General features: G+C 45.2%; 2 protein-coding genes across 2 annotated transcripts in view; one reads left to right on the plus strand and one right to left on the minus strand.

Annotated features, from left to right (window-relative positions):
* The first annotated feature begins 5 nt into the window (after positions 1-5).
* Positions 6-15,978, plus strand: LOC106604752 (uncharacterized). Its single transcript, XM_014199745.3, has 8 exons — positions 6-281; positions 1,189-1,374; positions 2,543-2,731; positions 3,409-3,585; positions 3,866-4,007; positions 5,725-6,419; positions 7,283-7,433; positions 9,702-15,978. Exons 1-8 carry the CDS (start codon positions 186-188, stop codon positions 10,697-10,699), a joined length of 2,634 nt encoding a protein of 877 aa, XP_014055220.3. The 5' UTR covers positions 6-185; the 3' UTR covers positions 10,700-15,978.
* A 54-nt stretch (positions 15,979-16,032) lies between these two features.
* Positions 16,033-22,140, minus strand: part of drp2 (dystrophin related protein 2) — a 99,563-nt gene continuing 93,455 nt past the window's right edge. The window contains exons 22-25 of the mRNA XM_082974920.1: positions 20,623-20,872; positions 19,498-19,615; positions 19,202-19,291; positions 16,033-18,588 (exon numbers count right to left, since the gene is read on the minus strand). Coding sequence (XP_082831046.1) covers positions 18,569-18,588; positions 19,202-19,291; positions 19,498-19,615; positions 20,623-20,872 — 478 coding nt within the window. The 3' untranslated portion in view covers positions 16,033-18,568. The remainder of the gene's footprint in view (positions 18,589-19,201; positions 19,292-19,497; positions 19,616-20,622; positions 20,873-22,140) is intronic.

The following is a 22,140-nucleotide window of genomic DNA, read 5'->3' on the forward strand; positions in this document are numbered from 1 at the left end:
TGCACCGGGCTGCCTCAGGACGCCAACACACTCCCTCCTCACTAGACTAATTAGGGAGAGCAGGAGAGAGAGTCTAAAGACACACACTGCTGCTTCTTCCCCAGAGCCTGCAGTGTAGCCCCAGGGTTTAAAACACACCTTTTTACCTACCCACAGTTTAGAGAAAAGGAAGTTTGGTAGCTAAAATGGAGGAGACGTACCTGCTGAACTATCCAGGGGTCAAGAAGAAGATTCTGGCCGGAGGGAAGGGCCCAATGCCCCACTTTCCACCGGGGACCAAGGTAAGACATAACACCCTCGGACATGACCGTGTGCGTCTGTGATTGCATCCTATTTCTTATATAGGGCAGTACCTTTGACCAGGGCCTGTGTAGGGCTGTGGTTCAAAAGTAGTCTCCTATATAGGTAACAGGTTTCCATTTCAGAAACCGCTGAACTCTAGATATGCCTAGGGTTTAATGTGTGGAGGAAATGATGCAATGTATAATTAGCGTTGTGTAGCAATTAATACTTTACAGAGCGATGTGCATTTTCAGAGTATCTCTCTGCCCACCTCGATTAGAATAATTAATGCGAGGGAGTAAAATATTCTGTATCTGGGTGTAACACACCGCGAACATTGGGTCAACACAATTGCTACACGGCGTATTGGCATCTGTGGGGATTGAACAGTCACGGATCAGTGTGTTCATGCATAGGCTTTGTGGTGCTGATGACGTCTCCTCACCACCCACACACACACACACACACACACACACACACACACACACACACACACACACACACACACACATCACCTGATCATGTCCAGTCATAAGGCCCCAGGTCTGGAGTCCAACGATGACTAACATTTTCCTGGACAATGACATGAATATCTGGCCCATTCAACAGCTGTGTTCTGTGTTGCTCCCATTCTGTCGCAAGCCTCAAACAAATGACTCCAGTTAAAAGAGAGCAAAAGAAGGTTAGGGCCATACCATACCCAACACACACAGAGTGGAGCAGAGGGTCAGCCAGAGTCCAGACACCCCCCAACACACACGAACACACTCCATATGACACTATGTATGTGTAGGTGCAAGTGCGTACGTGTGTGTGTGTGTGTTGACAATGGAAAGCTCTGGAACATATGACCACAGTTAATCCCCACTCTTTCTATATCCGTCCCTTCCCTCCTCTCCATCCAAGCTGGTGTTCCACTTCCAGACGCTGTTAGACAACTTTGAGCGCACGGTGATTGACGACAGTCGTAAAGCCAAAGCCAAGGTGCCAATGGAGATCTTTGTGGGGAAGATGTTCAAGATGGAGGTGTGGGAGACGCTGCTGACCTCCATGAGGATCGGAGAGGTGTCCGAGTTCTGGTGCGATGCCGTTGTGAGTCCAGGGACCAATTAAACACACACCACACACACACACACACACACACACACACACACACACACACACACACAATAGACACACACAGACGTCTCCACCTCCCGATGCAAAACAGAAGCGAGAGTCAGGAGATCCAGGGACCCCAAATTGTCTGGTAATTAGTGTTCACTGGGGTGGCGGGGGAAGCTTTGCTCTCCTCACACTTCTGCAGATGAACCTACATCTGGTGGCCTCCTACGTACACAATTAAAAACTAAAACAGAGAAATCTTTTTGTCTGCAACAATTTCTCTATTTCTCCTTCTGGGAAAAGCAAAGAATAGCAAACATTTGCAAGTCAAATGGTGCTTGTGATTCGTTAGTTTAGGGCCTCTAGTTCAGCAACCGGCAGGGGTGAGGTGAAAAAGTACTTCGGAGTCTATTTTAGTCACATCGATATTGTGCGCGTTTGTTTCTCAAATGGACTCCATTTGTGTCACAACGGAGTTGTTGTTTGTGTGTGTGCGTGTGTTTGTGCAGCCTAGTCTCAGACTAGACATAACATAATAAACGTAAATCCAGGACACTCAAATTAGTATGATACTGTATGTTACGTTTGGTATGGTTACGTAAGATAGAAGGCTACCTAAAGCAAAAACGAAAGAAGGGTGGTTGGTCGGGGTGGAGGGGTGGGCGTATAACACGAACATTTAGCAACCCAAAGGTTGTGTGTTTGAATCATCACAGACAACTTCAGCGTTTTTGCAACTACCTAGCATGTTAGCTAACCCTTCCCCTAACCTTAACCCTTTTAACTAACCCCTCCCCTAACCTTAACCCATTAACCTAACTCCTAACCTAACCCTTAGAGCAGGGCTCCTCAACCCTGTTCCCGGAGAGCTGCCGTCCTGTACGTTTCGCTCCAACCCTAATCTAGCACAGCTGATTCTAATAATTAGAACAAATTGGAATTCGTGACATATCATCCGTTTTGCAAATTCGTAACATATCATACAAGATGGATGATGGACATCCACAAATGAACACATACCATACAGAATGAAATGTAACATCATACTAGAGTGTCTCGGATTTACATACAGAATAATATGAAATTGCTCTGAGGCCACGTTGGTTTGTCCCTCTGACTCTATTTGAGTCATAGTGGTGTCTTTTTCCCATCTCAGCACACAGGCTTGTACCCTATCGTGTCCAAAGGGATGAGGCTGATTGCCCAGGGCAAGGACCCCCTAGAGGGCCAGAGGCACACGTGTGGCATGGGGAACATGTTCCACTACAACACTACTGGCTGGCCTGAGCTGGATGAACTGATGAGGACACCTCAGGCACTGATCTTCATCATGGAGCTCATTCAGGTAACAAGCTGTTACACTATCGTCATCATTTTAGTTATTAACCCTTCCCTGACCTGGTAAGTTGACAGTGACATTTACATTAAAGACCTGGGGAGGAGTTGCAGGAAGAGGAGAAGGGTTAAATGTGTTACACACGACACACATGTTAAGTTAGCACAGAGGGAATACACATGCACCAGTGGTTATACACTTACTCCATTAGAAGTACACACCCCTCAGTTTATGAAAACATCTCCCAATGTGAACAGCAACACACCTCTGTCACTCACACACACATCTGTCCAAACAAACACATCTCGGCGCCCATAAACAAACCTCCAGACAATCCTTTCCACCCGTTACATTACAAGCCGACTCCAAACACAGCCTTCTCTCTCTCTCTGTCTCCAACAAACAACAGCTCATCCTACCTCAACCACTCAATTCCCAAACGAAACGGTTTATGTAACCAGCCGCTAACCACCGGGGGGACTAGCGGAGTTAAAGGCAACACATTCAATCCTCAGCCAAGTGGAGGTGGGTTGTGTTCAGTTGGCACCAAACAGAAGAAAACAGGGAGGGACTAACAGGTCTTGTCCAGTTTCCGTTGCAGAAGATTTTGTTGCCGTGTGTCTGAATGAACCAGACCCTGGATGACTTTTTACATTTGTTCTGCCTGTCGCCCCTGATCTCCCCAGGTGGGAGACCCCTTCTCGTACAAGCGGGAGTCGTGGATAATGGACAAGGATGAGAAGATGAAGGAAGTGCCCTCGCTCCACCTGCAGGGCAATGCGCTGGTCCGACAGGGGCACTTCAGAGAGGCTGCCAAGAAGTACCAGGAAGCTGTGGTGCTACTCCGGATTGTACTGTCCAAGGTGAGAGGAGGGAGGGAAAGGGAGTAAGGAGACGAGTAAGGATATGGTCGGGATGGAGGGAGAGAAAATAACAGGAGAGAAGGTTATGACGAGTGAAAGAAAGGGGGCATGGAGGGAGGGATTGGAAAAGATAAGTGTAGGGAGCGAAGGGGGATGTGATGGGAAGGAAATGAAGGGAGAAGGAGGGAGAGCATCCATGACATACAACGTGAGGAGGGAGGGAGGGGTAATGTCAACATGCTAAAGAAACGGGTCACAGACACTCATTTCCCACCTGTAGGAGATGCCAGGTGATGAGGACTACATAGCCGTGGACAGGCTCATCACCCCCCTAGTGTTGAACTACTGCCAGTGCATGTTGGAGCTGGAGGAGTACTATGAGGTTCTGGAGCATACCAGTGACCTGATACACAAACACAAAGGTAACACACACACACATGCAGGCACAAATACAAACAAACAATCATGCAATCCCGGGTTTTGTATCCAAAAAGGACGTATTGAGCGAATCTTTTTTTTAATGGGAGTCATTAGTTGGAGTTGGAGCATGATGGACAACAGTGATGATTGTCCCAAAAAATGTAAAATAATACTTGTCTGTCTTTTTACGTTTACTGCCTATATTCTTTGTATAGCCCTTTTTGCGTGTACAAGCCAGCTGTTTCTTCAGCAACATTACTGACACCTTCACTTCCTGTCCTGAAGTCTGATTTGGTGTGCACTGCAGTTGACATACGTTTCTGCTTGATTCAGGGATTAGTGCTGTGCTGCCTTCTATGTGTGTCTCCACAATCCTTAAGGAGTCCCCATTCTGACATGTACGTAGCTCAGTGCCCTATGACTGGACCCTGAGACACTGTCCATAGGCTGTTTTTGTCTTCACTCTCTGTTCTGTTCCTCTGCTTCAACTTATAGCGATGGCTGCCTTATATGAGCGAGAGAGAGACTGACTTCCTCTCATCTCATTCGATGAGGGCATCTCCTCTCCTGTCTGTCCTTTCCTCTGCTCTCCTGTCGGTCCTTCTCTCCTCTTTATTTTTATTTAACCTTTATTTAACTAGGCAAGTCAGTTAGGAACACATTCTTATTTACAATGACGGCCTACCCCGGCCAAACCCGGATGATGCTGGGCCAATTGTGCACCACTCTATGGGACTCCCAATTGCGGCCGGATGTGATTTAGCCTGGATTCGAACCAGGGACCGCTTTGACGCCTCTTGCACTGAGATGCAGTGCCTTAGACCACGGCACCCCTCGCCACCCTCTCCTATTCTCACTCTCTTCTCCCCTCCTTTTCCCCTTCTCACTCTCTCCAGAGCCTCTTTACTCTTGTCATTGTTATCTTGTCGTCTCTATCACTTCCAACCTGGCATTCAACCTTTCATTAGCATCTCCTCCATCCCTCCTTCCTTCCACCTGGGAGACATCTTCTTTCTGAGAGGGACTCTGAGTCGGTGAAGGTTCTCAGTGGCGCACCGGCTCGGTTATTCCCAGAGGCTATGAAGAAATCAATTTAAATGTTGGCAGAATGAAAGATTTTGAGGGGAGTGGGGATGAAATGGAGAGGAAATGAGAAGAGGAGAGGAAAGCCATCAATGGGGATCTAAACCAGTCACTGCAGCCCACTCATCTCCGCTCCTCAGAGAAACAGGATTAGGTGGTGTGCGTGTTCTGAGACAGGGAGCCTGAGTCAGGGGGCCTCTCGTTTTTCTATTGAAATATTATTCTCACTCACTCACTCACTCACTCACTCACTCACTCACTCACTCACTCACTCACTCACTCACTCACTCACTCACTCACTCACTCACTCACTCACCCTAAGCGGGTATCTTTTCTCTCTATGCCGTGTTCTCCGCTGATAAGAAAATACAGTGATTGGAGATGTCATTTTCAAGCATGCACAGCCCTAGATGAGTAAAAATGGAAATCTTAGCTACTGTGTATTGGTTAGTGTCAGTACACTAGCGCATCCAGTCTAATGAAGCCTTACTTTCAAAGATGGTAGTGAATATTGATGAATATCGCTCTCTCGCTCTCGCTGTGTCTCTGTTTCTCCACCCACCCTCCCTCCCTCCCTCCCTCCCTCCCTCCCTCCCTCCCTCCCTCCCTCCCTCCCTCCCTCCCTCCCTCCCACAGACTGTGTCAAGGCATACTACAAGAGGGCCAAGGCCCATGCTGCAGTGTGGAACGAGAAGGAGGCCAAGAGAGACTTCAACATGGTGGCCCACCTGGACATCACTCTGGCCCCTCTGGTGCACAAAGAGCTGAGGTTCCTCGCTGATAGACTGAAGGAGAAATACTGGGAGGAGAAGGAGAAATACTGGAACTGCCTGGAGCAAGAGGAAAAAGAGGGGAAGAAAGAGGAAGAGGAGAAGGAAGATGAAGAGGGCGAGAAAGAGAAGGATGGTGAGAGCACAGTGACCAAGGTGAAAGATAAGGAGAAAAGCAAAGATAACTCAGCCTCTTCCAAAGAGGAAGTGAAAGATGTCAAGGATGACAAGCAGAATGAGACAGGGTGGAAAAAGGCTATAGAGAAGGATGGAACAACCATTACTGCTACAGTGAAGGATAAGGCTAAAGTGAAGGATAGAACTGCCAATCAGGCTACAATGAAGGATGAAACAGCCAATAAGAGGACAGAGAGCACCCCGGAAACCCAGCCAGAGACCAATCAGAGTGCTCATATAGAGGGGATGGACTGGCAGCAGAAATTACGACACATCATGTTCCTGGAAAAGGAGGGTAACTTCCTGCTTACAGAACAGAAATACAGCGAGGCCACAACAAAGTTCAAGGAGGCTCTGGAGTACGTGGACTTCATTCAAAACAAGGTTAGTGTCCATTAATTGGCAGCTTCATTCAATGGTGTGTTATTTTGTTCAGTTGTCAGTTCATTCAATGGTGTTTTCTTTCAATAGTGTGTTCATTTCAATAGTGGAATGTTCATTCATTCATGGGTGTGTTCATTCGGTATTAGGTCTTCATTCAGTGTGAAACAACCAATTAATCTAGCGGTCACAGCTGTTGAATGTCAGAGATACTGATAATACAGAGATAAAATAATTATTTATTGGATTGACAGGCTGGAAATAAAACGTTATGAAATAGCTAAGAATGACAATAAAGGAAGGCAATAGGACATTTGTTGGGTAATGTTTGTTTTGGATAATCTTTTGAACATACAACTGCCAACTTTGGAATGTTGGAGTTTGTTGGTCATTGTTTGAGCAGTGTGCAAGCGCCTCAAGAAGACTCCTCTATGATACCTGTTACATAAGAGCCATTGGTTCTCGGCCTCTCACAGGCTCTATGCATTTTGCATTATTGCCACTCCAGTGAAGAGAGAAGAGCAAGGCTATAGGGTTGAAGGTACACTGGCAGAATAGAACAGGAACACGAAGAGGAGAGCTAAAAATAACAGAGCGAGACCCTTGGAGATCTTAGAGTGACAGCGCTCACCCAAGCATCTCTTTCTCTAACTCCTACTCTGTCATTCCCCTCTATCCCACTTTCCTCCATGTATCTCTCTTCGTCTCTTCCTATTCCTCTCTCTCCCCTCCATCTACTGCTCTCTTCCCCCCTTCCTCTCTTTCTCCCCCTCTCCTTCTCCCTTCCCCGATCTCTCCCTTCCTGTCCCTTTCTCCACTCCCTCTGGCTATCCCCCCTCTCTTTCTCCCTCCATCTCCATGTGCAGGAGGTGTGCTATAAAGACAGGAGGGAGGACTGGGACTCTCTGGAGAAGGTCCGTGTGCCGATCACTCTCAACCTCAGCCAGTGTCTGCTGGAGCTCAGGGACTACCAGGAAGTGGTGGCGCTCAACACCAAGCTGCTCAAGAAACACAGAGGTACTTTCTCACACACACTACCTTTCTTTTTCTCTGTCTGCCTTTCTCTTCCTTTGTCTCTGTCTCTTCGTATCTTTCCTCTCCCCACCTCTCTCTCGGTCTTCCTCTCTCTTCTCCCTGGACCAGTCTCCTCGTTGTCTTTTTTTCTTCTCATTCACTTCCCCCTCACCCCCTTTATACATTTTTATCCCACTCTCTCTTCCCTACATCTCTTATTCGCATGGTTGAGAAGCAGCTGCCATTGCTCTCGAGAACCCAAGGCATTCTGCTTTATCCCAAGGGTTCTCAGAGCACCGCTTACAGGTGGGACCATGTAAACTACAATCAAGACACTCTGTTTTAAAGTTTAGAAACGTCAATAATCATTGCATGCGAAACGGCCTTCGAAACATATGGAACTTATCTTTCATATCAGTGAGAAAGAATCTTTCAAATAAAAAAGATACACTTACCCCAGCTAGCACATTTGATTCCTTGGAAGCTGTGGGAAAATATGTTTTTGGTTTCACATTGGTTGTGGGAACGAAGCCATACGTTTCCTGACCCGTAAAACGGAACGTTTTTTAAACGTTCTGAGATCAGAAGTGAATATTTCACCTGTTCTGGGAATGTTTATTTGTAGGTTGCAGGGAGATTCTGATAACATTTTCTCTGGTTCCTTGAAAGTTTTCCAGGGAGGTTTTTATTAACGCTCTGAGAACAGAAATGATTGGTTATTTGGAGGTTTTTGAATAAGTTCCTTAACATTTTCACTGAATGTTTCAATAAGACTTTTAATAACACTGCTAGCTTATTTTGGGTTAACTTATTTGAACTCCAAGCACCGATGGGCATTATTCATGGGAAAACACTTTTTTTTTTTTATTGTAACACAGCATCAGTGAGATTCAAACCTATACTCTTCTGCTCTCTATTCATGGACTTAGTCCACTGCCCCACCAGGATGGCGCTAAAATGCCATGCTTTTTTATGCATACAAAGCTGTTCATTTTCATCTATTCAAATAGACCACATTTCAAAGGAATCAAGCACTCATTAAGATCAGGTGTGGCCAACTAGTGGGCACACCTGAACATACTTAACAAGATAGAGGATGGAGAGTTTTGTTGAAGCTGAGAACGGAATGTGTATGTTTTTAAATAACATTCTTATAACGTTCTCTGAACGTTACAACTATTTTCTTTTGGTTTTTATGGAACGTTTTAACGTTCTCGGAACAATGAAAACATGACTTTAAATAGAAGCATGAGGAAACCTATAAGAAACGTGATGCTGAAATTCCCACAGAAAAACGTTTCTTAACATTCTGGAACAATTTGAGAACATGACTTTAAATAGAACCACGAGGAAACATTATGCTGAAGTACTGAAATTCCCACAAGAACGTTGTTTCTTAATGATCTCGGAACTATTTACGAACATTCCCAGTGTCAAACCAGTTGGAGAACATTTCTGGAACATTATCAAAATTGAAATGAAATGTAACCATGTTTGAACTTTTAGGAAATATTCTGTTAAAGTAATGAAATACCAAGAAAATAACTATCCTGCACCATTCCCAGAACGTTGTGGGAAGGTTGTATGCAAAGTAACCATAGGACAACCACGCTCTCAGTTGGAGAGCTCTAAGAAACATATGGTTCTCAGAACATTATGTGCTAGCTGGGCTCTGTTTTGGAGTTGAATGCTCGACATCTGTAGTACAAATGCTTGTCCTTATGCGGACCTCGCCCTTGTGTTGCTCACCGACTTGATTTTTCAATCTTTCGCTCTCCCTTTTTTTTCTGGAAGTTTCAAAACCCACTTGCATCATTCTCCATTATTGTGGTTCTTCATGGGTACTGTGCTCTTAACACAACAGTCAGGAGTGAAATTCGTTGTTTTCTTTTTACCTGAATTATTTATCGCAGAGTAGATGTGATATGCTACTGATCATAGCCTTCTCCTTAACTCTCTCTTTTCTCTCACTCCCTTTGTATTTTTCATGTTCTCTCCATTTCTCTCTTACCCACTTTTTTGGTCTATCTCCTATCACTCACTGTCTAACTGCACATCTTTTACTGTCTCTGTCTCCCTCTCCCTGTCTCTTCTAATCTCCCTCTCTCTAATTCATTTCTCTCTTTTCTTCTCCCTGCTTCTTCTCCTCTCTCAATGTCCCTCCTTACTTCTTTCTATGTCTCTCCTCCATCTCTTTCCCTCTACAAATATATTCCTCTACTGTACCCTGTTTCTCTACCTCCCTCCCTCCCTCTTTTTATCTATCTGTAGATAACTTCAAGGCAGTGTACCAGCGGGCCAGAGCCCACTCGGCTCTGTGCAACGAGGAGGAGGCCAGGAATGACTTCCAGAAGGTGGAGCGTCTGGAGCCCAGGTTGAAGCCCATCGTCAATCAGGAGATGAAGAGGCTGGGCGAGAACCTCCGGAACAAGCACATCCTCGACAAGAAGAACTACTGGGAAGCTACAGAGGAAAAGTGGGGCCTCGAGGGCACCAAGGCCAAGACCAAAGCCAGGAAAGTAAAGAAGACAGTGAAGTTTCAAGAGGAGAAAAAAGTAGAGGGGAGCGTTCAGAAAGAAGGGGAAGCAGGGAAGACTGTAAAAGAGGGAGGTAGTGATGGAGTGAGAGAGGAGAAGAAGCCAGAGGGAAAAGGAGAGGAGGGGAGTGCGAAGAGTGCGGAGAAAGCAGCCATTGCTGAGAAAGGGGGAGGTAGTGGGGGAGTGGAGAAGGATAGTGGGAAAAGAAGAGAGAGTGTAGAGGTAGAGAGAGATGGACAGGCGGGGGTAGTTAATAGAGCAGGAGATAAAGAGACAGATATGGCACAGACCAATGAAGGCAAAGATAATGTAGCTACAGAGAGATCAGGGAAGGATAAGGCTGTGAAAAAGGGCAAATGTCACTTAACTGCCGCACAGGAAGTAACCAAGGGAAGCACAGGGAACAAAGGCACCAATGAGAGTACAAGAAGCAAAGCCATTCAATCCGAATCGACCAATAGGAGTCCATTAGCCACCGCTGACCTCCCTAACCCACAGGCCACAGAGGTACTTTCAGATGTAGCCGAGGAGAGAGTCAGGTTAGACACACAGATCAACAGACCCAACAAAGGAGAGGCAGAGGAAAGCAAAATGAATGACGGGAGTAAATCAGAGGGAAAGCGTTCTGACGAACAGCCGTGTCCATCGGAGGGGGCGAGCCACACCAAATCTGGGGTCTCGACTCGAAATCCGTCTTTCAAGTCCAAGCGTAAACACAAGAAAAAGAAATGAATGATACTCTGGCATTGATATGATCATTAAGTATCATGTGATGATTCTCATAATTCAATTCAGGATCATCGCTTGAGGCGTACACACACACACACAACACAAGCAGACGTTCTGTGTAACAAATACAAATTTTATTTCTCCTTTTGTACACAAAGAGTAGAAAGCAGCCAGTAACCCACTCGTTATTAAAAAGGCATTTCTTTCACAAACGTTTTATACAGATTAAAAACCGACCGGGAGGACAGCAATAGGGAGGAATGTTAGTACAGTACATAAACAATGAAATAAATGGCATTGACGCATTAGTCAAACAAATCATCACGTAATGAGGCGTGGTAATGTTAATTAAAAAAAAATTGACTTTTTTTTTGCGGCAGCGAGGCATCTGCCTGTGTCTTAGCACAGGCTAGTGTATGTTGTCATAGCTCTGATTCCCGTAAGAGTTCAGGCGATTCATGGCCCTGCCGTGTTACAGAGCGCCAAACAACCCTCGCTGTGTCTCGTACACAATGCCAGAGTGCACGGGACTCAAACATGGAAGGTCTCGCAGCTTACATGTTGGGGAAAAATGAGCGCGCTCGTTAACGGGTTGACCCCACCATATATAGCAGGGGGCACCACCCCCGTTGGCCATGTTCTCTAAACTGTCTCTGCCTCGCTCTGTCTCCAGAGAAGAGTGCTTCTCTTCAATCCCACTGAAGATGGTGGGACTGGTTCCCCAGCGTGCGGTCGCGCCACGGGGAGTTACTGGTTCTGTTTTTTTTTAGAACATTAGATGCCTCAGATGGATAATCACATGACTACAGAGAGACGTGGTGTGGGCAGTATAACTCATTGTTAACACTCCCTCAGAGAAAAAAAAGCCTTTTGATGAGTTAGTCTTCAGAGGACCACTACAAAGAGAGTATTGGCTTCTGGGAGTTTGAGTAAGAAGGGTACAGTGAAGAGCTACAGCTCTGCTGCATTACAAACAGACCATAGGAATATACAGTGGCAAGAAAAAGTATGTGAACCCTTTGGAAATACCTGGATTTCTGCATAAATTGGTCATAAAATTTGATCTGATCTTCATCTAGGTCACAACAATAGACAAACACAGTCTGCTTAAACTAACACACAAACAATAATGTCTTTACTGAACACAGTGTAAACATTCACAGTGCAGGGTGGAAAACGTATGTCACGTTTCGATGGCAGGAAAAGGGGTGAAGTCAAGCGCAGGAGACGGAGGTCCGTTGAACAAAACATTTAATAATCCATAAACAAAATGCCGCAACAAGGCAGGGTGCAGAGTCCCAATATGGCAGGAGAACAGCTCCAAAATCCAAAATTGACGGGGCGCAGCCCGGCAACCCTAAAACCTAAATAGTACGCGGCGTAGTCTAATACATATATATATCCTGGCCACAACGTAAAACATTACAAGCAACAATCCCCAAACAAAACAGACAAACTAAATCCCCCCCCAATTACAAACGACCGCCGAGCACCGCCCGACCGGAGAGAGGCGCCACCTTCTGTGGACGTTGTGACAACGTATGTGAATCTTTGGCTTTAATAACTGGTTGACCCTCCTTCGGCAGCAATAACCTCAACCAAACGTTTTCTGTAGTTGCGGATTAGACCTGCACAACGGTCAGGAGGGATTTTGGACCATTCCTCTTTACAAAACTGCAAAAGTTCAGCAATATTCTTGGGATGTCTGGTGTGAACTGCTCTCTTGAGGTCATGCCGCAGCATCTCAATTGGGTTGAGGTCAGGACTCTGACTGGGCCACTCCAGAATGCGTATTTTCTTCTGTTGAAGCTTTTCTGTTGTTGGTTTACTTCTGTGTTTTGGGTCGTTGTCCTGTTGCATCACCCGCTTAAATCGGCGGACAGATAGCCTAACATTCTCCTGCAAATTGTCCTGATAAACTTTGGAATTCATTTTTCTGTCGATGATAGTAAGCTGTCAAGGTCCTGAGGCAGCAAAGCAGCCCCACACCATGATACTCCCTCCACCATACTCTTCAGTGGGGATGAGGTTTTGATGTTGGTGTGCTGTGCCTTTTTTTCTCCAAACAGTGTTGTGTGTTCCTTCCAAACAACTCAACTGTAGCTTCATCTGTCCACAGAATATTTTGCCAGTAGTGCTGTGGAACATCCAGGTGCACTTTTGCAAACATCAAACGTGCAGCAATGTTTTTTTAACAGCAGTGGCTTCTTCCGTGGTGTCCTCCCATGAACACCATTCTTGTTTAGTGTTTTACGAATTGTAGACTCGTCAACAGAGATGTTAGCATGTTCCAGAGATTTCTGTAAGTCTTTGGCTGACACTCTAGGATTCTTCTTAACCTCATTGAAGTTAAGAAGAACTAGACTACCTGGGGCGGCAGGTAGCCTAGTGGTTAGAGCGTTGGGCCAGTAACCGAAGGTTGCTAGAACGAATCCCTGAGCTGACGAGGTAAAAATCTGTCGTTCTGCCCCTGAACAAGGTAGTTAACCCACTGTTCCTAGGCCATCATTGTAAATAAGAATTTGTTCTTAACTGACTTGCCTTGTTAAATAAAGGTACAATTTTAAAAAATGGAGCATTCTGCGCCGTGCTCTTGCAGTCATCTTTGCAGGAAGACCATTCCTAGGAAGAGTAGCAACAGTGCTTTCTCAATTTATAGACAATTTGTCTTACCGTGGACTGATGAACATCAAGGCTTTTAGAGATATTTTCGTATCCCTTTCCAGCTTTGTGCAAGTCAACAATTCTTAATCTTAAGTCTTCTAAGATCTCTTTTGTTCGAGGCATGGTTCACATCAGGCAATGCTTCTTGTGAATAGCAAACTCAAATTTTGTGAGTGTTTTTTTAAAGGGCAAGGCAGCTCTAATCAACATCTCCGTCTCATTGATTTGACTCCAGGTTAGCTGACTCCTGACTCCAATTAGCTTTTGCAGAAGTCATTAGCCTTGGGGTTCAAATACATATTCCAACCTACACTGTGAATGTTTAAATGATGTATTCAATATAGACAAGAAAAATACAATAATTTGTGTGTTATTAGTTTAAGCACACTACGTTTGGGGCAGCAGGTAGCCTAGTCATTAGAGCTTTGGGCCAGTAACCAAAAGGTTGCTAGATCGAATCCCTGAGCTGACAAGGTAAAAATCTGTCGTTCTGCCCCTGAACAAGGCAGTTAACCCACTGTACCTAGGCCGTCATTGTAAAATAAGAATTTGTTCTTAATTGACTTGTCTACTTAAATAAAATATAACGTTTGTCTATTGTTGCGACTTAGATGAAGATCAGATCAAATTTGATGACCAATTGATGTGGAAATCTAGGTAATTCCAAAGGGTTCACATACTTTTTCTTGCCACTGTATATACAGTTGAAGTCGGAAGTTTAAATACACCTTAGCCAAATGCATTTAAACTTAGTTTTTCACAATTCCTGACATTTAATCCAAGTAAAATTCCCTGTCTTAGGTCAGTTAGGATCACCACTTTATTTTAGGATTGTGAAATGTCAGACTAATAGTAGAGAGAATGATTTATTTCAGCTTTATTTCTTTCATCACATTCCCAGTGGGTCAGAAGTTTACATACACTCAATTTGTATTTGGTAGCGTTGCCTTTAAATTGTTTAACTTGGGTCAAACGTTTTGGGTAGCCTTCCACAAGCTTCCCACAATAAGTTGGGTGAATTTTGGCCCATTCCTCCTGACAGAGCTGGTGTAACTGAGTCAGGTTTGTAGGCCTCCTTGCTCGCACACGCTTTTTCAGTTCTGCCCACAAATTTTCTATAGGATTGAGGTCAGGGCTTTGTGATGGCCACTCCAATGCCTTGACTTCGTTGTCCTTAAGCCATTTTGCCACAACTTTGGAAGTATGCTTGGGGTCATTGTCCATTTGGAAGACCCATTTGCGACCAAGCTTTAACTTCCTGACTGATGTCTTGAGATGTTGCTTCAATATATCCACATACTTTTCATACCTCATGATTCCATCTATTTTGTGAAGTGCACCAGCCCTCCTGCAGCAAAGCACCCCCACAACATGATGCTGCCACCCCCGTGCTTCACAGTTTGGATGGTGTTCTTCAGCTTACAAGCATCCCCCTTTTTCCTCCAAACATAACGATGGTCATTATGGCCAAACAGTTCTATTTTTGTTTCATCAGACCAGAGGACATTTCTCCAAAAAGTACGATCTTTGTCCCCATGTGCAGTTGCAAACCGTAGTCTGGCGTTTTTATGGCTTTTTTGGAGCAGTGGCTTCTTCTTTGCTGAGCGGCGTTTCAGGTTATGTCGATATAGGACTCGTTTGACTGTGGATATAGATACTTTTGTACCTGTTTTTTCCAGCATCAGCATCTTCACAAGGTACTTTGCTGTTGTTTTGGGATTGAGTTGCACTTTTCACACCAAAGTACGTTCATCTCTAGGAGACAGAACACGTCTCCTTCCTGAGCGGTATGATGGCTGCGTGGTCCCAAGGTATTTATACTTGTGTACTATTGTTTGTACAGATGAACGTGGTACCTTCAGGCGTTTGGAAATTGCTCCCAAGGATGAACCAGACTTGTGGAGGTCTACAAATTTTTTTCAGAGGTCTTGACTGATTTCTTTTGATTTTCCCATGTCAAGCCAAGAGACACTGAGTTTGAAGGTAGGCCTTGAAATACATCCACAGGTACACCTCCAATTGACTCAAATGAGGTCAATTAGCCAATCAGACTCTTCTAATTTTCCAAGCTGTTTAAAGGCACAGTCAACTTAGTGTATGTAAACTTCTGACCCACTGGAATTGTGATACAGTGAATTACAAGTGAAATAATCTGTTGGAAAAACTGTTGGAAAATGTACTTGTGTCATGCACAAAGTAGATGTCCTAACCGACTTTCCAAAACTATAGTTTGTTAACAAGAAATGTGTGGAGTGGTTGAAAAACGAGTTCTAATGACTCCAACCTAAGTGTATGTAAACTTCCGACTTCAACTGTAGTTCTGTCTGACAAACTGCATGCTACAGTGGTGTAATAATTCATTCCACCTAGCCTCTCCTACCTCAATATTGTCCAAAACATTTCTATGGGTCTACAGGACCTATGGGTAGTACCTTTTTGGTTGCTAGGCCTAACCTCTTCCCCCAGCTATAGTTCAATAGATGCATTATTTCACACACAGAGGGAGATGCGATGCAGCCGCTGCTGCATATATTCATAGCCTCAAGTACTCTTATGTTCAGGGTGGCTCATCAATGTGTAATGAGATGTATAACATTAAAGAGTTTCCAAAGAGTTAACATTCTTCGTGTTGGATGTATTTCTTTTGACTCGAGCACCTCTTTGTTCCTGGATCCTGACATGTTAAGAAAGGATGCCGGTGCATGTCAGCGCTTGGCAAAGGTAGAACAGATGATAATGACGATCTACTGTATGCCAGCTAAACACTAAACAGTGGCAGGCCTCATTAAGGTGGGGGAGTACAGGGGGAGGTATGGAAACGAGGCACTCTCTCTTCCCCATATGGTTATTAGCATTTCCATTATGGACGGCGCCCCACCTTGCCGACTCACAACCTGCAGCGCCGTGTCCTTGGGGACAGTTCCCTAGCAACGGCATCAAAACAAACAAGACGGGCACAGCGGCGCTCAACGATGTCAAATGTGAACGTTGGCGCCTGGAGGGGATAAAGTCTAACGAATACCGAGATGGGATTCAAACAAATCTTGTTCTTGGCAATAAGGTCAGAACGTTCTCTGAATTATTCGAAACCATTCGCATCATGGCTCCCTGCGAATGTGGGTGTAATAACTTTATGGTTATGGAAGTGATATGCTACATAATAAACCCAGAGCATCTTTCCTCTTTTCCAGGAAATAACTCACCTCCTGTCTGTCTCTTTCTAGAGATTTGCTGTGGCAAGCACATCAGAGTCGATCGCTCCTTTCAGCTCAGCCCAGGAGTGCTAAATGGACTATTTCTTCCTCTTTCCTCTTGTCTCTCAGATCTCCACCCCCTCCGAGCCTCCCTTCCACCTCCCTTTCACCTTCCATCCATCCTCCCTCCACGCCTCCAAAACCCTATTTGACCCCAGCCTTTTCTAACTAGTCTCTCAGGTGCTAGGCCGTTCTAGCGCTGTGAATTCCCACCGTCTTCCCTTTCCATACTCATAAAGCCTCTCTAAATCCACAAATAAAATGCAAAATGCCAGAGAACCCAGACCCCTAAACCGAATCTCACCTTGTATGAAATCCCCATACACCCCACTGATCCAATCTCGTCCTCTGATTGTGAAAACGCTGAGTGAACACACTGAGCCAGTACTTTAACATCTGGCCACAAGCATAAAAAGAGAAAAGAAGAGGGGGAAAGCAGGAGCCAGGGCCAGGGCCAACTCTGTTCAATAATGTTTCAGGTAGCAGCATGAAAACATATTTATTAGTCCGTGACGGGCTCTGTTTGGGTTTAAGGCAAATAGACTGTCCTCTGCCTGGATTGTCACATGATCCTGGTGTGATGGTAGCCCAATCCCATATCAGACTCTAGCTCCTACTATCCTAGGCATTTGTGTACCCCTGAAATGTTTATATAAGCAATATGGTGAACCTTCCACCCAGCAGAGGGAAAAGTGAAGTTATTAGCATATTGCTTATCTGATCATTTCAGATGAAGTGCCATGTGGAAAAGACTAAGAGTTGATTTGGAATTGGGCCACTGGGTTAATGTGGTGGTGCCTCTCTCAATCCTTCCTAGTGTCCTTGGAGATGGGGGGGGGGGGGGGGGGGCACACTGCCTCCCCCTCTGTGCACAGTGGGAGCGAGGAGCCAGAGTCAACAGTGGAGGGCCCGGCATTTAACGCTAGATGCTTTCTCAGATAAACACACTTAACCATGATACAAATTGGCCTCGACTCCAGACCCTCTTCCTGAACACTACGAGGCATATTCACAGCCTATCTCGCTCCACTGCTTGTGGATGTGTGTGTGGCTGTGTGTGTGTGTGTGTGTATCTTTTTTTTGTATTCCTGTGTGATATGAATGTTGATATGAATGTGTGTTAGTACAGAATGAGCGTTCATCTGAAACAATGTGTCTGTGTGCTGCGTGTGATGGAAGCAGTGAAACTCACAGTGCACAGAAGTAGCGCTGCCTGGCCGGGCGGGCACTTTGGCTGTCTTAAATAAATCATTGGGTTTTACTGATGAGGTGTCAGTCCCACAGTGTCAATAAGCTTGTTGTGGGTCCCGCTGGCTACCCGGCAATCTGCTCTGTTCTGCTCTGGGTACGGCTGCCGCAGCCACCCAATCACAGCCGCATGAAATGCAGCCAGCCTGGCCCAAATCAACAGTGATGCGCATGAACGCCCCATCAAAAAATAGAAGTTTGAAACGCATTGGGGGGAAAAAGGAAACACACATACATACCGAGATACGCACACAGTTACTGGCACTCGAACAGAACAAAACATGGGGAAAATCCCCAACCATTTTTGCATTGTGTCAAAGTCATTTTCGTGGAATGTCCTTGTGCTGTACAGATATAAGGCTTCACACCTTCGGGCAACTACACAGACGCTGGTTAGCACAGTGTCTTGGCTGGGCTGCTAGCGTTAGCCATAGCTAACACAGTTTCTGCCTGGCTGGGCTGCTAACATTAGCCGCTAGCTTCCTTAGCTGGTTAACACAGTGCCTGGCTGCACCGCTAACATTATCCATTAGCCTTAGCTTGTTAGCATAGTGCGTGGCTGGGCCTGGACGTTGGCATTAGCCGTTAGCCTTTGGCTCCCACAGGGGTGAGGGAGAGGGGTCAGCTCTCTGACGGCAGCTATATGGGGCACGGGCCATCAGGCATCCCATCAGGCATCACTCTGCAATCCAGGCCCCGCCCTGGGTTAGATGAGTGACGTTGCTCCTGGAAGAAGAGAGAGGGGAAAAAAAGTGTCCATTAAGAGTGAAGATGATGTGTTTTAGAACACATGCAGAAGAGCCAAATCTGTACTAACAGATGAGGGTTTGGCTGTAGAAACACTGGATTGACCTTTACTCTGGTAGCCTTGAGGCCCAATAGGTATTAAAGGCAATGAATCAGGCACCTATATTGTAGTTCCCCACTGAGATAAGAACTTGTGTAGCTTATCTTTCTAGACACTCCTCAGACATTCCTTACCTTGTTTCCGTCTCTGTTCAAGGTCATTTTGTATCACTGTCTTCATAGTTCATTTCAAAGTTGTCTCATTTTACTTAAAAAAACAACAACATTTGAGCCATTTGGCAGATGCTCTTATCCAGATCAACTTACAGTAGTGAGCTTATACATTTTCATACTGGTCCCCAATGGGAATCGAACCCACAACCCTGGCGTTGCAAGCGCCATGCTCTACCAACTGGGGCATGTATACAGTATATCATTCAGAATGACTACATAACCCTGAGACCCCCTCAGCAAAAATCTATGTGTGTCGTCATCAGGTTAATGGTTCTGTCTCTGTTGTGTCTGTCTAAGGTCTGTATGGTCAGAGGCTCACCAGGTTCTGAAGGGAAGACGTTTCTCAGCTGCTCTATGACCTCCTGCAGCTGCTGCACCGTGTCCTGTTCATGATCCTCATCTCCATCTCCTGGCACACACAGCATCACACAGAGAGAGATGAGCGACAATGGAACACTCAATCATTCCATTCTGTCTGAACTAATGTTGTTGTGGCCCACAGAATGAACAAAACAATGTTTGTTCAGTCATTAATCCAGTAGGAATTTCTTGGAACTTGCACCCCACCAGCGAGACCTGACCTACTATTTGGGAATGTTCATCTTAGTAGCTCACCCGCTGCCTCTGTGTCTGTGGTCTCTCTACTGGGTCCGTCCCCCTGACGGCCTCCCCCTGACACCGGAGATGACAGGGATGAAGGTTCCGATCCGTTGGCCTCCGAGTCATCTTTAGGCTGTTGGAAAATAAATAGTGTCATCAATCCCAACAGAATTCGCATTTTGACAGCTACTTCAGAAAACCACAAACGTTTCTTGGAACGTGTTGGGGTTGAAGGATACAGTAAACATGTACTGTAGATGCACTAAATAAGTCAAAGTGTTCCAGTGAAACTGAAGGCTGCGTTGGCTGGGGATTCAGACCTAGTTCCATGATGAACAAACGAAGATCTACTTTCTACAGAGATGAAAACGGAGGTTGACGGTTGACACCGAGTCGACTACCCACCCCCACTCCACCACTTTCCCTGTTCCATCACTTCATATTGGAACGATAAACAGACTCATATAAAGAGCGTACGTGCATGATTATTTCGTAGGAAGAGATTGAAATGCATTATATGGTTGGGAGGTTCATAGAAGTGTACAGGAAGTTACAATCTATCATTTTAGAATGTTTGGTATTCTGTCCCTCTCTTCCCATTCCCCTCTTTCCACTAAATCAGCCTCTCTTTCAATCTCCTCTCTCTATTCCCAATTTCCAAAGTCTTTTCACATGAGGAAATGTCTTTCTGTCACTCTCTCTTTCTCTCTCTCCCCTAGTGCAGCAGTACAAATTAGCTTTCATTTCTTCCTCTCCCTATCTCTATTCCCCATTTCCACATTCATATTCTTCTACAGCAGTGTCGTATTTTCACTCAATCCAGCCACTATCTTTACTATTCCCCTTTCTCTCTTCCGTTTAGTGTCAGTCCCATATCGTTCTGCTTCTTAATCCCTCTTGAGTCTATCCCCCTCTCTCTTTCTCTCCTTACCGTAGGTATTTCCCTCTGTCTCTCGTGGTATCTATCCCCCTACCTTCCTGTCTCTGTACCTGCAGTTTAAGTCATTAGTCTTTTTCTATTTACTAGAGATGTTCTCTACCCCACCCCTCCCTCCCCTCTTTTCCAACCCATCTTTTCTTTCATTCCTTCATCTTTCTTACCACTTTCCAATTGTTTCTCCTTCCTCCCTCCCTCCCTACCTGCAGCAGTAACTCTCGTAGCCTCTGCAGCTGGGACTCCAACTGTTTGTTGTGGTCCTCCAGGATCTGCATTCGTGTCTCTAGGCGAGTCTTGTGCTGCCGAAGGACCCTCGCCTCGGCCAGGAGCTCCTCGTCCTGCTGGCCCCCCGTGGGCGATCCCGGACACCCCTCGCCCCCCTCCGTCAGCTGGGGCGCCGCCGCCGCCTCCTCATGCCTCCACTTCAGTCGCCGCCACTCCCCCTGCAGCACCCTGGGAATAGGAGCACAATGGCCACAATAAGCTATGATAGTAAATGCTGTGAGATGTCTGCTAAAGCGTCCATATGTTCAGTCTGCTCATTGAGCATATGTTCACTGTCTGCTCATTGTGCATATGTTCACTGTTTGCTTATTGTGCATATGTTCACTGTCTGCTCATAGTCCTTATGTTCACTGTCTGCTTATTGTGCATATGTTTACTGTCTGCTTAGTGTGCATATGTTCACAGTCTGCTTATTGTGCATATGTTCACTGTCTGCTTAGTGTGCATATGTTCACTGTCTGCTCATAGTCCTTATGTTCACTGTCTGCTTACTGTGCATATGTTCACTGTCTGCTCATAGTCCTTATGTTCACTGTCTGCTCATAGTCCATATGTTCACAGTCTGCTCATTGTGCATATGTTCACTGTCTGCTCATAGTCCATATGTTCACTGTCTGCTCATTGTGCATATGTTCACAGTCTGCTCATTGTGCATATGTTCACTGTCTGCTCATAGTCCTTATGTTCACTGTCTGCTCATTGTCCTTATGTTCACTGTCTGCTCATTGTGCATATGTTCATTGTCAACTCAAATAATGAGCAGATAATTATCACCAGACATGGTATGAAATTGTGTTAACAATCACTAAACATAATAACATAGTATGCAAACAGATATTTAATTGGGTTGCGATTTCATTGAACTGGTGGTCGAAGTTAACTCAAGCATGACAAAAAGACGAACCCTTTGGATTAACTTTCACAGCTCATAATCTATTTCTGTCTCTATGGAGACAGACTGCCTGTCTCTATAAAATTCACACAGACAATAAAAAAATCGATTTTCGGAGCAGCGGTATTGTGTTGTATTCTATGTCCTTACCAATTTTCCCAGAGCAAAGAAAGTTGAGGCATGGGATGGTGGTACTAATTCCACCACAGGAGCATTCTTACAAGTAGACAGTCACGACCTCCACACTCACGGTGAGCAAACATGTTTTTGTCAGATTTTTGGGCGTCAGGCCCAGTTTACAACATATGACCTGGGGTCCTATAGGCCAATTAGAATAAAGGAGGACAACTCCTAGTGCTAGATGAGGAAAACACAGGATATACCTCATCATAAAATGGGAAATAGAGAAATAATACCAAACTGGGTCAAGGTTTCAGACATCCAAGGGCTGTGTGTATATATGTTATTAATCTAGCATTATTAACGTATTGTTCACCAAGGACAAAAGGAAAGCAAATGAACGTGTGTGTGTGTTCGTGCATGT

Source organism: Salmo salar, chromosome 05 (genome assembly GCF_965601325.2).
Source record: "Salmo salar chromosome 05, fSalSal1, whole genome shotgun sequence".
NCBI classification, from domain to species: domain Eukaryota; kingdom Metazoa; phylum Chordata; class Actinopteri; order Salmoniformes; family Salmonidae; genus Salmo; species Salmo salar.

Bases quoted from the DNA above. Each gene is read 5' to 3' on its own strand.
- LOC106604752 (XM_014199745.3), top strand. From the start codon at position 186: ATGGAGGAGACGTACCTGCTGAACTATCCAGGGGTCAAGAAGAAGATT. The intron at 1,375-2,542 runs GTGAGTCCAGGG...TTCCCATCTCAG, and splicing joins AGTTCTGGTGCGATGCCGTT to CACACAGGCTTGTACCCTAT. The intron at 2,732-3,408 runs GTAACAAGCTGT...TGATCTCCCCAG, and splicing joins TCATCATGGAGCTCATTCAG to GTGGGAGACCCCTTCTCGTA.